At 38.9% G+C, this 15,445-nt stretch overlaps 1 protein-coding gene and 2 pseudogenes across 1 annotated transcript; 2 read left to right on the top strand and 1 right to left on the bottom strand.

The window, feature by feature from the left end:
- Window positions 1-4,767: 4,767 nt before the first annotated feature.
- LOC123832187 lies at window positions 4,768-5,668 on the top strand (annotated as a pseudogene).
- A 2,786-nt stretch (window positions 5,669-8,454) lies between these two features.
- Window positions 8,455-15,192, bottom strand: LOC123831735 (cytochrome b-c1 complex subunit 6, mitochondrial). Its single transcript, XM_045858882.1, has 4 exons — window positions 15,037-15,192; window positions 12,048-12,074; window positions 11,135-11,296; window positions 8,455-8,671 (listed from the first exon to the last, which is right to left on the bottom strand). Exons 1-4 carry the CDS (start codon window positions 15,088-15,090, stop codon window positions 8,639-8,641), a joined length of 276 nt encoding a protein of 91 aa, XP_045714838.1. The 5' UTR covers window positions 15,091-15,192; the 3' UTR covers window positions 8,455-8,638.
- On the top strand, window positions 12,195-12,300 carry LOC123832429 (annotated as a pseudogene).
- Window positions 15,193-15,445: the final 253 nt, after the last annotated feature.

The raw sequence follows: 15,445 nt of genomic DNA, 5'->3' as shown, positions 1-15,445 counted from the left end.
TTTGAGGATGCTGGAAAAGAGCAACCATTCGCACCATAAAATGGAGGCTCCGGATGCATGCTTGGAGCTTAGGGAAAGCCTCGGTAAAGGTCCCTACCCCAGTTGGGGGAATCAGGGAGGCCAAGGAGCTGGCAGAAATACTGGGTTAACTTGGTTTATAACGGCGAGAAAGGCCTTCAGGAAGGCAAAAGAATTGCACGGAGAAAGATCCTAAGGCAGAGAAAAACGAGCCAAGGCGACGTGTAGGCAGAGATGGATTTATAGTGAAGCTAATGAAAGCGTAAGTTTGTAGACATGTCATTCGCACTTCTCCCTTCAAGGCCCAGTACCTAATGTATTATTTTTCTTAAAGAGGACCTCCTGAATTGTGTAAGCTTTGGGCTACACAAAACTTGAGTCCACCATAGGGAAACCGACCCCACCATGTCCCTCCTTTCCCCTAAAGGAGCCAGGGGAAAGGAGGGACATGATAAATGTTTTTTATTTTATTTTTTAAAATATATTTTATTGATTATGCTATTACAGTTTTCCCATCCCCCCCTTCACTCCCACTGATAAATGTTTTTTAAAGTGATCATCTGATAGCCGATGGTGGGAGTAGATGGGGAGTAGGTGAAAGGAGATGATTGTATGGATTAGTGTGGTGGCAGTGAAGGTGGGGAGAAAAGGATAGATCCCAGTTATAATTAAGAGAGAAATTACAGGATTTACTGACTGACTGACCCTACATAAAATAGTATATAGTACACACCAGTCAATAGCTGTCCTTTTGCCCTGCTTTTATTCTTACAACTTATTAACATCTTATATGTATTTATTTTCTTATAGCCTGCAAATTTATAATTTTCACTAGGTAAGAAACATGCACCCCCATGTTCATTGCAGCATTATTTATAATAGGCAAGATTTGGAAGCAACCCAAGTGCCCACTAGATGAGTGGATAAAAAGCTGTGATACATTTCCATAATATAATATTATTCAGCAGTTAAAAAAAAAAAAGCAAGGAAATCTTATCCTTTGCAACAGCATAGATGGACCTGGAGGGCATTATGCTAAGTGAAATAAGCCAGTCAGAGAAAAATAAGTACATATGGCTTCACTCATATATGGAATCTAATTAACAAAATAAGTTAACAAAGTACAAACAGACTCATAGAGAACAAACTGACAGCTGACAGAGGGAAGGGGAGTTGCAGGGCTGGGTGAAAAATGTGAAGGGATTAAGGAAAAAAACATCACATAGACAAACAGTATGCTGATTACCAGGGGGAAAGTGGGGGAGGTAAAAAAGTGTGTAGGGTGAATAAATAATGATGGAAGGAGACTTGACTTGAGGTGGTGAACACACAATACAATCAATAGATGATGCATTATAGAATTGGACAGCTGAAACCTATGTAATTTTATTAACCAATGTCACCCCCAAAAGTTCAATTTAAAAAGGTGAAAAACATAACTCTTATACAAATATAAAGTGAACACATGCCAAAGATTTTCTTCATCATACTAAACTACTCATCCGTTATTATCCTAAATAACAAACAGTAAGTTGGTAGGACTTGTTCAAATGAGAATTTGAGGTTCAGAGATTTAGATTATCAGCCAAAGGAGTGCTAGTATTTGCAAAATCATTAATAACCTATTAAGGAACAAACTAATGTTTAGAATTATCTCTTCTATCAGATGAAAATCATTTCCATCTCTATTGGACAAAATTCATTACTATGGATAGGAATCATTTGCATTGCTCTCGGAAGAGAATCACTGACATTGTCAATGCTTGTCTACAAGTTAACCTCTACCCCTACAAAGTTGTAAGACAGCCCAGTCAATATAAAGTCAGTGAAAGGTATATACACACCAACACTACAATGAAAGAGCTCCCAGTAATCCTCTTCTGCCCTATACACATTCCAGACTATTTTTCTGGACCTGAATTCCCTCACTAGAATGTAATATTTAAAAGAGCAAGGATTTGCCCTGGCTGGGTGGCTGAGTTGGTTGGAGCATTGTACCATACACCAAAAGGTTGCAGATTTGATTTCTGGTCAGGGCACATACCTAGGTTGCAGGTTCAATACCACGTCCAGGAGTATGCAGAGGCAACTGATCAATTGTTTCTCGAACTGATGTCTGTCTGTCTGTCTCTCTCCCTCTCTCCCTCCCTCCCTTTCAAAAATCAATTTAAAAAGCCCTGACTGGCATAGCTCAGTGGATTGAGCATGGGCCTGTGAACCAAAGGATCACTGGTTTGATTCCCAGTCTGGGGCACATGCCTGGGTTGCAGGCCAGGTCCTCAGTGGTGGGTGTGTGAGAGGCAACCACACATTGATGTTTCAAAAAAAAAGAAAAAAAATCAATTAAAAAAACATGCTTGCATGAGGATTAATTAAATAACAATAAAATAAGAGTAAGAATTTTAATTCATTGCTGAATTATCAGTACCTAGAATTTGTATGTGGTACATAGGCAGCTCTCAATAAATATCAATTGAATGAATCAGTGAAAGATGATAAAATAGAAATGTGAGTATAAACAAATTTTTCAAAAAGTTTGTTCCAGGGACCTGGCAGTTGTAAGGTGGAGGGACGTATGCATAGAGAAAGGCCTTTAAAAAAAAAAAACACCTCAGAGACATTGAAATCCAGATAAGGAGCATGGATGGACCTGTAGACTATTTATTATGCTAAATGAAATAAGCCAGTCAATGAAAAACAAATACCATATGATCTCATTTATATGTGAAATCTAATGAGGAAAATAAACTAATGAGCAAAATAGAACCAGAGGCATAGAAATGTGGAACAGATGACAGCTGTAAGTGGGGAGAGGGGAAGGGGGGACTAGTTGAAAGAAGGTGAAGGGAATAGCCAAAGAACATATATGCATGACCCATGGACATGGACAATGATGTTCGGACTGAGTGAGGAAGTAGGAAGCAGAGAAGTGGAGAGGGGCAAAGGGGGAAAAAATTGGGACAACTGTAATAACATAAACAAAATATAAATAAATAAATAAATAAATAAATAAATAAATAAATCCAGATAAGGATCCAATGAAAAGCGATTGGATACACTGGAGAGGAGGTATCTCAGTCACACCGATTCTCAAGGGCTTAAAGCAAATATGGAGTGTCAGGACCACAGCCAAAAACCTCCTTGTGAAGGGCCCTTTCACACTCCAAGCCTCAGCTTACCCATCTATAAAATGCTGCAGCAAAGGTTGGACTGGATCAATGATTCTCAAACTTTTTGGTCTTAGGATTGTTTTACTGTCTTAAAAATTATTGAGAATTATTGAGCTTTTGTTTGTCTATCAGTATTAGCCAAGTTAAAAATTAAAACAATGGAAAAATAATTTAAAAAAAAGAACAAAGTTGAGCAAAAGGAACCAGAAAAACAACTAAAAAAATTAAAACAAAAATTTTAATTTTTATTAACAATAATAAACCCATTACATGTTAACATAAATATCTTTATGAAAAATAATTATATTTCCCTAACTGTATGCCTTTTCCCCCCTTTTCCCTTTGTTGCTTTAAGCTATTAGTTATGATTTATGGTTGAATCCAAGTAGCGGTAGTATAGACAGCTTTGCCTAGTTCCCATTCTTAAAGGGAAAGCATTCAGTATTTCACTATTATATATGTTTGTAGTTTTCACTATTATATATGTTAGCTGTAGTTTTTTTTTAAGGCTTTACTTATTTTTTAGAGAGAGGGGAAGGGAGGAAGAAAGAGAGAGAAACATCGATGTGTGAGAGAAACATTGATGGGTTGCCTCCTGCATGCACCCCAACTGGGGACCAGGACCACAACCCAGGCAATGGCCCTGGCCAGGAATTGAACCAGCAAGGCTTTTCTTTGTGGGATGATGCTCAACCAACTGAGTCATGCTGGTCAGGGCAGATACAGAATTCTTTTTTTTAATCTTATTTATTTATTTTTTAGAGAGGGAAGGGAGGGAGAAAGAGAGAAACATCAATGTGCAGTTGCTGGGGGCCATGGCCTGCAACCTAGACATGTGCCCTGACTGGGAATCGAACCTGCGATGCTTTGGTTCGCAGCCCGCACTTAATCCACTGAGCTACGCCAGCCAGGGCTTAGATACAGAATTCTTGAGTCAAAATTTTCTTCTTTCACCTCTTTAAAGATGAGTTGTTTCTTATGAATTGCATAGTAATTCCTTGTGCCTCTGTATGTAATGCATCTTTTCTCTTTAAGATTTTTTTTTACCACTAGTTTTAAACAGTTTGAGGATAAGTGAGTTGTGATTTCCGTTGTGTTTATTCTGTCTGGGGTCTGTTGAGCTTCTGGGAACTGTGAGTTTATAATTTTCATCAAATTTGGAAAATTTCAACCATTACTGCTTCAAGTATTTTTTCTCCCCCCTCTACTTCCACATTTTCCTTCTCTTCTGGACCATTTGATATTATCCTTTACTGTCCAAGGAAAATCCTACAGCATTTTCCTTGTTCATTTATTTTCACTGTTTTTTTTTCCTCTTATGCTTCAGGGTTTTGTTTTGGGGTTTTGTGTGTGCTTCAGTTTTTAGTTTCTGTTGCTCTGTCTTCAACAGCATTTCAGTACACTGATTTTTTTTCTTCTTCAGCATCTAATCCTTTGTTAATCTTATCCAATGAATTTATTTCAGATATTATATTTTTAAGCTCGAGAAATTCCATTTGATTCTTTCTTTCTTCTAATTTTTTAAGGGAGAGAGAAAGGGAGGAAGGGGGGTGAGAAACATCAATGTGAGAGAGAAACATCGATCGGTTGCCTCTCGTACATACCCCAACTGAGAACTCGTAACCTAGGCACGTGCCCTGACGGAATCAAACCTGCGACCTTTCTGTTCATGGGATGATGCTCCAACCAACTGAGCCATATCAGCCAGGACATATTACAGAATATTCTATTGGACAGTACTGACCTAGCCTATCCCTTGAGCAACATATAACACTAGCAGTACTGTGGATGGTAAGGGTGCTAAGAAGCTGTTTGCAGAGCAAGCTGAAGGACAGTATTACAGTTACTGAACTTTCAGCAAGTGGACCTTTTGAAAGTCATGATCTTCTTTGAAGAGGTTTTACATGTGAAAGATGAACTTTTGCCCATCATCTTCTTGGATTATCAGAAAAAAATTTCAACTCAACCAAGATAAAATGAATTTTTCCACACTAAGAAACATCTAGGGTCTGTTTGCTCCATTAAAACTGCAAATGGAATTCAAGACAGTGCAACAGGTTCAGCCTCTTCCATTTCTTCCAAGCTCAAACCTTTTACTGGATATTTTGAGGGGTAATGATAAGACTGTTGGGTTTGAAGATATTCTTTTTTTTTAAGATTTTATTTATTTTTAGAGATGGGAAGGGAGGGAGAAAGAGAAACATCAATGTGTGGTTGCCTCTTGCGTGGGCCCCACTGGGGACCTGGCCCACAACCCAGGCATCTGCCCTGACTGGGAATCAAACCTGCAACCCTTTGGTTCGCAGCCTGTGCTCAATCCACTTAGGTACGCCAGCCAGGGCTGAAGATATTCTTAATGACCCATCACAAAGTGAACTAATGGGAGAACCACACTTGATGGTGGAATATAGACTTGATTTACTGTAATGCAGTGTGCTGATCATGGAAATTGAGGGGCTACATCTTATTTATAGTCATCTTTTTACTATAATTGTATGTGTACAATATTAAAAGTGCTAACACATGAGAATTATTGCCTAAACAGTATCTGATCATTGAAATTATCTGGGTCTTTGTTTCATGGCCATGTGACAATTGAAAGCACCAGAGATGATTCTAAAACTCCTGATTTATATTAAAACAATAGTGTTGTCTTTTAAAAAATTGTTGCTAGTGGATATTATACTGACAACAGGTTCCAGTTCAATTTCTAACCTAGGTATTCCATAAATTGAATTTTGAATAACCACTATCAGTATTTGAGTTTGCAGTCTTCATAATAGCCTCTAAGAGTAAACATCTGTAATTGATTTCAGTGGTAACACTTTGAAGCTGCTTTAGGATTATAGCTATTTTTGATTCTTTCAGATTGCACAGTGTAAATTCAGTGGTTTTGATTTTAGTCTTGTCTTTAAAGTGAAAAATAAAGCAGCCAACAGATGTCAGTTAAAAAAAAATACTAGCAGTACTGCAGAGTCTCATTACTATTTACTGTTATATGGGAAAACGTGAAATTCTAACACTAGACATATTTGGGATTGTGATGGCTCAGTTTTAACACTTTGTGCTGTTAAAAGACTGAAGTCATCCTCTGTTCTACACATTTCAGATTTACTGGGGATTTTAGTTTTTAATAATTCCAAACTTGAGCACTGATATATCACTGCCATTGAATAATTGAGATTCTATTTAAGTTTACCAATTATCCCACTAATACCATTAATAACAAAAGGATCCAGTTTTAGTATCACATGTTGCATTCAGTTGTCTTGGTTCTTTCTTTTTTATCCTTACCAGAGGACTTTTTTTTTTTTTAAGATTTTATTTATTTATTTTTGGAGAGGGAAGGGAGGAAGAGAGAGAGAAACATCAATGTGCGGTTGCTGGGGGTCGTGGCCTGCAACCCAGGCATGTACCCTGACTGGGAATCAAACCTGCGACACTTTGGTTCACAGAGGACATTTTTTTCACTGCTTTTAGAGAGAGAGGAAGAGAAACATCACAGGAGAGAGAAGCATCAATTGGTTGATTGGTTGCTTTGCATACACACCCAGACTGGAAACGAACCTGCAGCCCAAGTATATACCCTGACCAGTAATTGAACCCGTGACCCCTTTGATTCCAGGATGAGGCTCCAACCACTGGGCCATACCAACCAGGGCTGTCTTATTTGGTCTCCTATCTAGAAGTTATGCAGTTTTTCCTTGACTTTCACATCCTTGATGTAGTATTAGTCTATATAGTCTAATTTTATAGAACGTCCCTCAATTTATCTGGTTAAACGTTTTTGTTTTTTTTTTGCAGGAATTAGTGATGCGTTTTTTCCTCATTGCTGTCTGTAGGTGGTAGTTATTTGTCCCATTACTGGTGATGTCAGCTTTAATCCAAGTTACTCCCTGCCAAGCTTCTCCGGTGTACTTTCTCCTTTTGTAATTATTTTGTATTGCCTTCTTCACCAAACTTTCAACTGATTCACTTATTTGTATTTGTATGGACTCATGGATTCCTATTTTATTCAGTGGGCTATAATCTATACTGTCATCATATATTTTGATGCTCAAAATTGTCCCAAACTTAACTAGTGGTTTTATATACTTTGGACATGTTCCTGTCGTTCTTTGAGCACTTCCTTTCTAGAACAAAATGTTCCAAGCTTACTTGTATTTTCCATGCCTAGCTCTGGAATCACCCATTTCTCCAAGGGGCCCTGTTCCTTTTATTGGGGAAGGATGCCTTCCCTCTTTGTGGGCTGAGCTAGGGAATAAATGTATACATTCCCTACATGTATACATATTGGCATCTACATTTACTTACATTGAAATCTATATTTATTTAGTTTATACCTTAACACTACGGAGTTCATTTTTTTTTCCTTTTCCATATTTGCAGCTTCATTCTTTGCTAGCTTCCATTATCTTCAATGTATTTATTTATTGGATCAATCCAACCTGTATGTATGTAACCAATCTCTCACTGCCAGCACTGTCTACCCAGGTGATCTTTTCTCACCTTACACTCTAGTACCCCTCCCTCCACAAACCTACACCCTTCTCCCTCCCTTTTTTTTAGAATTATTTTTTAAAGATTTTTACTTTTTAGAAAGGGGGAGGGAGAGAGGGAGAGAAATATTCAGTTGCCTCTCACAGCCCCCCAACTGGGGACGTGGCCCTCAACCCAGGCATGTGCCCTGACTGGAAATTGAACCTGCTACCTTTCAGTTCACAGGTCCATGCTCAATTCACTCAACAACATCAGCCAGGACATAAAAAAGAATTTTTTTTTTTTAAAGAAAAGCAACCTGTTGGACATGGAGATCAAAAACTGTCAAGACACTTTAGAGATGAACTGGGTATTTAATAATGGTATTAAGCAATTATTATTCATTTTATTATTATTTTTAAAGAATTTATTTTTTGAGAGAGGGGAAGGGAAGGAGAAAGAGAAGGAGAGGAGCATTGATTGGCTACTGCATGCACCCCAACTGGGGACTGGGCCAGCAACCCAGGCATGTGCCTCAGCCAGGAATCCAACCAGCAACACTTCGCTCTGCAGTGCGACCCAACCAACTGAACCACGCAAGTCTATTGTTGTGAACAAGGCTATTGCTCATTTTAAACGTGATAAAGGCATCAAAGTAAACAAAAAAAAAAAAATAAAGTTCTTATCATTAAAGAGATACATGCTAGTTAATGGGTACAGAGGTGTTGTTTATTATTCTATCCCTGTGTTTGAAATTTTCAAATAAATTCTAAATAAAAGAAAGGTCTGTAGATTACTAGACTTTATTGAAGATGGAATCACTGCTAATTACAATGGGAACTATTGCCTAAGCAAATCCATGAGGTTCACATGAACTTAGTTACACAAATAAGAAACAAATGGCATGTTCAAAACCACGAGGAAATGTCCTGATTCCTCAGTGGTGCCCACAGGTAAATGAGTCTGCACATTTATTTCAAGCTGTTGAAGAGTTTGTGGGCCACCTATGGAGGAAAGAAAAGATGTCATTAATTGCCAGCTTTAATGCCAAGGCTTACAAGGTTCTTCATGATCTGGAACGGTACTCCCCCCATCACTCACCACTCCTTCCTACATACTCACACCCTCCTGGGCTGTAGTGAGCTCCCTGCAGTTACCCAAATCTCCTTCCTACCTGGAACTCTCTTTTCCAGTTTTTTTATCTTTTCCTTTAGAAGTTAAAATAAAAGCCTTCTCTAAACAAGCCCTATCCCCACACAAATCTGTCCCTCTGTTTCCCCCACAGAAACATAATACCCCCATATCACAGTGCTTATTAATTCTACAAATATTTATACAACATCTAAATGTCAGGGACTGTCCTAGGTGCTGAGTTACAATAGCAAACACAACAATATCTCTCTCTCTTATGGAACTTAGAGAATAACAGAAATATAATATACACATGAGACTTTTTTTTAAAGATTTTAATTTTTAGAGAGAGGGAAAGGGAAGGGGAAAAAGAGGGAGAGAAACACCAATTAGTTCCACCTTGCACACCCCAATCCATATGCCTGCAACTCAGGTCTGAACCAGCAACCTTTTGGTTTGTGGGACGATGCCCAACCCACTGAGCCACATCAGTCAGGGCACATAAGGTTACTTCTGATAGTGATAAATACTGAGGAAAATAAAATGGGGCAGAGGGAGCCTGTCATCTTTAAATATGGGGGTCAGCCCTGACCTGTGTGGCTCAGTTGGGCATCCTCCCACAAAGTAAAAGGTCACCAGTTCAATCCCCAGGTCAGGGCACATGCCTGGGTTGTTAGTTTGGTCCCCAGTCGGGGTACAAGAGGCAACCAATCAATGTTTCTCTCTTGCATTGATGTTTCTCTCCCTCTTTTTCTCCCTTCCTTTCCCTCTCTCTAAAAATACATAACATCTACAAATAAATAAGGGGGTGAGTGAAGGCTATCCTAAAACACTTAGACCCAAGAGACTTACCAGTTCACTAACCATTTTCTGGCTCATAACTCAGTGAAAGAAAGGACCATGCCTATTTCACTCTCAGATCTTAATCTAGTGCTTTGCTCATAAAAATATTTAAATAACATAAAACTTAGCATTTTAACCATTTTTAATAATACATTGTTGTGGCATTAAGTACATTCATAATGTCCTGAAATCATTAATCTCTAGAATTTTCCCACATTCCTAAACTGAAACACTGTACCCATTAAATAGTAATTCCTCTTAGCACTTGACAACCACCATTCTTTCTGTCTCTATGAATTTGACTACTTAAGGTATCTCATATAATTGGAAGGGTATCTGTCCTTTTGTGATTGGTTTATTTCACTTAGTATGTCTTCAAGTTTCATTCATATTGTAGCATGTGTCAGTTTCCTTCCTTTTTCAAGCCCAGTAATATCTCATTGCACGTACCTATCACATTTTGTTTATCCATCCATCTATTAATGGACGCTCAGGTTTTTGTGAATGCAGCTACACACATGCATGCACAAATATCTTCTTCAAATCCTTCAACAGAGTCTCATTTCTTTTGGGTATATAACCAGAAGTGGAACTGCTGGCTCAATATGGTGATCTGTGTTTCGAGTTTTGGGTAAAGAGCTTGATTTCTTTTTATTGCCAAATAATATTTCATTATATGCATGTTCATAGACATTTATGTTGTTTCTACTTTTTAGCAATTATAATGTTCCTATGAGTATTTGTGTACAGGTTTTTATGTAGACATGTTTTCAATTGTCTTAGATATACCTAGGAGCAGAATTGCTGGGTCATACAGTAACTCTATGTTTAACCTTTCGAAGAACCGCCAGACTGTCTTGCACAAGCTGTACCAATTTACGTTTTCATCATCAGCAATGTATGAGGTTTCCAATTTCTCCACATAGGCCAACACTTGTTACCTATCTTTTTCATTGGAGCCAATTTAGTGGATATGAAGTGGTATCTTATTGTGGTTTTGACCTGCATTTCCTTGATAGCTAATGGTGTTGAACATCTTTTCATATGCTTACACAATGTTTTAAGATAAGCAACCATATCAAACCTTGCCTTCCCTATAATTTAAAATACCTTAGTATTATACATAAGAGAGTCAAACACAAGTTTACTTTAAAAAAAATTTTTTTAGACCAATTTCTATATAAAAGACACACTGGAGAATATAAATTATTTCAGAGAATAGCTTGTTACTTAAAAGTACAAAATTCAGCTTCCTCACTGTTTAGCAGTACAAGTTGAGATATCGCATCTCTTCTCTGAGGCTCAGGGGAGGGATAATAATACCTGCCTCCAGTGAAAGTGGTAGGATTAGGTAAGATTTCTTATGTAAAGTGCTCAGTACTACTACTGATATATATTGGGCCACAGTAAATGCTAGGATGCAAAGGTTGTCAGAACCAAGTCATCCCCAGCCACTGTAAGCTTTCCCCCTTCCTGACTTCAGGCTGACTTACACAGTGGTCCCTTGCATGCAAGAAGTCAAAGAGCTCCTCCGTGCAATCCTCCTCTGTGTGTGACCTGGAGGATACTCGCTCATCACAAAGCTCTAGCCGCTCCCGAGCCTTTACACATTTCTCCAACTGTTCACACTGCTCTCTCACTGTTGTTAGGGGATCCTGATGGAGAAACAAACAAACAACCAAAATGGAGGTTTTAGGGAAGGCAATCCCCAAACCACATGCTTTCATTAATACAACCACCAAACCAAGGTGCTGCCTCTGAATTACCGTGCAGAAGGCCAGCTGGCAGAGCCACACTGCTACCAGAAATGGCAGAATGGGGTCTCCCATTCAATTTTGATGCTAAGTAGTAGGGAGAAGTTTCATATTCCTGCCTTTCCAGGTTGCCAGTATGCACTGAAAGCCTCAGTCCTATCTGAAAAACAAGGTGGTAAAGGAAACCTGGCCAAACTTGAAGTAGATCTACAGGAGGCCTTACTTGTTAACAGAGCATTTGGGGATATCTAATGTCTGAATTTCAATTCCCTTCATCTGACAGCAAAGCCTACACACCTCAGCTGCCCAGCTAGAAAGGCAATGTTAACACAGAAGAACCATCCAAGAAGAGTTCCTTCCAGAATTATTTATTAAACCACCAATAGCAGATGACTAAGTGCCAGGTCCTCAAGATGCTGCCCTCCTCCCTGACACAACTAAAGAAGCCCAAAACCCAGAAAAAAACTCAGCTTCCCAGGCCCACCTGCCAAGTACTCTACTCCACAGGAAGGAACTATTACAGGCTTTTCCCACTCCCATTCTCTCCAAGGTGTCTACAATAAGGACTCCTTAAAAAATGCTTCATAAAGCTATTTCATAAAGCTCAAACTTCCTTTTACTGGGATGGTTCCAAACCTGAGACAGCTCTTACCACTAATTCCTCCTCCTCCGCTTCCTCCTACAAAGAAAAAAAAATTATTGTTAGCAGCAATCTTATGACATATATATATTTCCAATCATACTGATCTTATAATTACTGAAGATAAACATTAATCATGTTTTAAAATTTCTGTATTTCACCCTCTGGCTCAGATTTGAACACCAGTCTTGGTCATAAAAAGAAGAAAAGTAATATTGAAGCTGGCCTCACAGCTCTGTAGCATGTGGGCTAGTTTCAAACAAGGTAAAAAATTTCTGTATTTTATGATGCTTTGACATTTTAGGGGGCTTGCCAATCCTGCAGAGACTGCCCCTATCCGGGCTGGCTAATCTTAGAGATAGTAAACAACTCATCTTGGGGGCACGCCTTCCGTAAGCAAAACAACCAATCCAAAACCCTTACCACTAACCACTTCCTTTATCTAACTCTCCTACACTAAACCAATTATTGTACCTGCCCTAATCACTCCAGGGCCAAGTGCCAAACAACAGAGGGACTACCCCTGTAGCCCAGAACCCACTGAAAGGATTCAAACCACCCAACCTAAACTTGCTAAAGCTTATCCTGCCTCACCCACTCCTTCCCTCAGAAACCAAAGATCTGGTTTCCCTTGCTCCTTCTGCTCCTGGCTGGCCCAGGTATTTCTCTATGTGGACTTACCATACCTGGTTAAAACAAATCCTGGTTCATTTCAACAAGGACATACTATCTCGCTTTCATTAGCAAAAACATAAAGCATGCACAACACTATTAACTTTGTGAAGTACTTTCGTATCTATAATGATTTGATTAATCACAACAGTCTTGAGGGGCTGGCTCTCAATTGAGAGATAACACTAATTAGACTTTTTCTGATATCGATTCAAGCTGCCAGATGTTCATATAGAAACTACATAATTTTAAAAAGTATTTTCTTCTAAAGTCTGGTGGGTCCCATTATTACCAGAAATAGCTAAATTTAGTCCTTATATCGTAAACCAAGTTAGAAGGAAAACTAACATTTTTTTTCTAGATTCTGAACTTGAATTGGGAATATGAAAATGGTCAACCTAATCTCTTCTTTAACCAGAGTCTAACTAAAGATGGTTACAGCCAGTACTCTTTGACTTGTGGAACTCCTAGGACTCTTAAGTAGACTATCATATAAGGTATTTACATGTCTCTATTCACAAGCTTGGAAATAGCAGGCCCTTTCTATTTATTTCTGATTCTGGTGCAAAATCTCAAACTTAGTTTCCTTTCTTCCAAGGGAGCAGTGTAAAAAAATATTCCCTGTGGGAACATCAGCATAGGCCTAAATCTGGGGCGTAGCAGAGTCTATCTGATCAGTATTTCAACTTGTCACGCACGTGTCCACATTTGGAAGAAGGGAAGAAAAGGTATAGAGGGAAATAAAAGAACTAGCTCAGCAATCCCTCTTTATGCTTTCAAAATTCCAACACAATCTGACTCATTCTCTACCATGCCCTTCAGGGAGAAGACTAAAGCCCATGAAAGCTGGAGAGGGTAGGACAGGTTCAGCTGTAACCCAGGCTATTTATTCCTACAATTGGCAAACATCTCTTCTAAACATAAAGGTGTTATTTAGGATGTAAAGTTCTAGTTTTTCATTAAATAAGGCTTCTTAACCATGCTCTTAAATAAAAAAAATATATATTTCATACTAAAAAACTTGTCAAAAAAACAAAAACCACATTCTGCCTGGGTTAGAAATCAGAAATTAGTCATTCTAGGAGCTAGACCTTTATATCATTTTCCTATTAGCAATACTACTATATTAATCGTTTTGTGTCATTGATAATTTTGCATCAAAAGTATCATGGCTTGTTTTGGAAAAACAAATCTGAATATGGACTACTTAGCGTCAAATTTCCAGTCAATGAGGAAAGCCAATGTCACAGTAAATAAAAAGATTTAATCTCCAACAAGTATGGGTTCTTCATAAAGAAGTTCCATTTTCTTAATTTTAAAATCGACCACTTATCTACTTTCTTTTTCTCATCTACTGTGGTGAGCTCTACTGAAGGTTCTGGTATACTCCCTGAACTTCCTAAGGCTGGCTCCATGTCTTCCTGGTCCTCTCTCTGAAAATAATACTAGGGAAAATTACAGGATAAACTAATTTCCAACTATCCTGAACCCATACGCGCAAAATAGCTGCCCCAAAGTGACAGAAAATAGATAGGAAATGTGACTGGAAACAAAAGCTAGCTGGCTTCTGTAGATCTGTATAGCAGTATGGCTGAGTCTTAGCTCTGGAACCACGCTGCTTGGGTCAGTTCCTGGCTCCATGGTTTATTAGCTGTGTGTCCTTAGAGAAGACATTTAACCTCTCTACACTTGTTTCCTCACCTGTAAAATGGCAATGATAGTCCCTAATAGTTCAGAGGACTATTGTGTGGCTTAAACGAATTAGCACACATAAATTAACACTTGAAGTAGTAAGCAGTCAATAATTATTATTACATTGGCATTTTTACTCTAGGAAAGAGCTCTCTTTCATCACAGAATTATACTGCACATTCCTACACTGTCCCTAAAGATACCACCCCCAGGCTCCCACAAAGAAAAGAGATAAAAAAAAACAAAACACAATTTTTCACAGAAACTAGTGTAAAGCCAGATCTCCGGAACCTCCACAGATGTGGCAGGGATTCCTGCTCCCCAAACCTGTCAAATCAGGGACACATGACTGACTAAAAATATAGATACTATTTTTACAAAAGCAGTCAACACATAGTTTCCGCTCTCGTTAAACCTGCACCATAGTCATAGAATGGGGAGGTCGGGACCCAAAGTAAGACTAGGCATCTACTTGCCCAAGGTCACTTGACGAGTTCTGGGGAAGGGTCCAGGGAACCAGCTCTCCCGACCCAGCAAACTCTAGGGCGAGCGAAGCAGGGCCAAAGGGGCTCCGGGAGTGTTTTGCGGACTAGGTCCTGACCCTTGACATAGGGTCGAATCGATCGTCTTGTCTTACCTCCTTGGGATCTCCGGACCCGGTCAGCATCTTTCGCTCATCCTCCAACCCCATGGCCCGCTACGTTTATAGATCCAATACCAGCAGTAAAATCCACACCTTTTCCACTTCAAAATCAAAAAGGACTTGTAAGGGTCACTCAGCGGATATCCGGCGATATGGCCGGAAGTGCGGCAGACTCGTCGTGGTCGCGAACACACGCTCGGATTGGCATGTACCACCGTCAGTAGGGAGGGGATAGGGGTATCTGGTATTTTGCACCTGAAGTGGATTTATGAAGAAATGTCCATTTAGTCACATCAGCCACAAATATGTTGACATATAGATTTACTTAAGATATTACCTTCTAAATGACTTTGAAAATATGCATATTTATTCACTGTTTCTTTAGCACAGTTCGCATTCTTAC

Source organism: Phyllostomus hastatus, unplaced genomic scaffold (genome assembly GCF_019186645.2).
Source record: "Phyllostomus hastatus isolate PE091 unplaced genomic scaffold, TTU_PhHast_1.1 phas_scaffold_182, whole genome shotgun sequence".
Taxonomy (NCBI): domain Eukaryota; kingdom Metazoa; phylum Chordata; class Mammalia; order Chiroptera; family Phyllostomidae; genus Phyllostomus; species Phyllostomus hastatus.
This window is presented reverse-complemented; position numbering and strand designations above follow the sequence as displayed.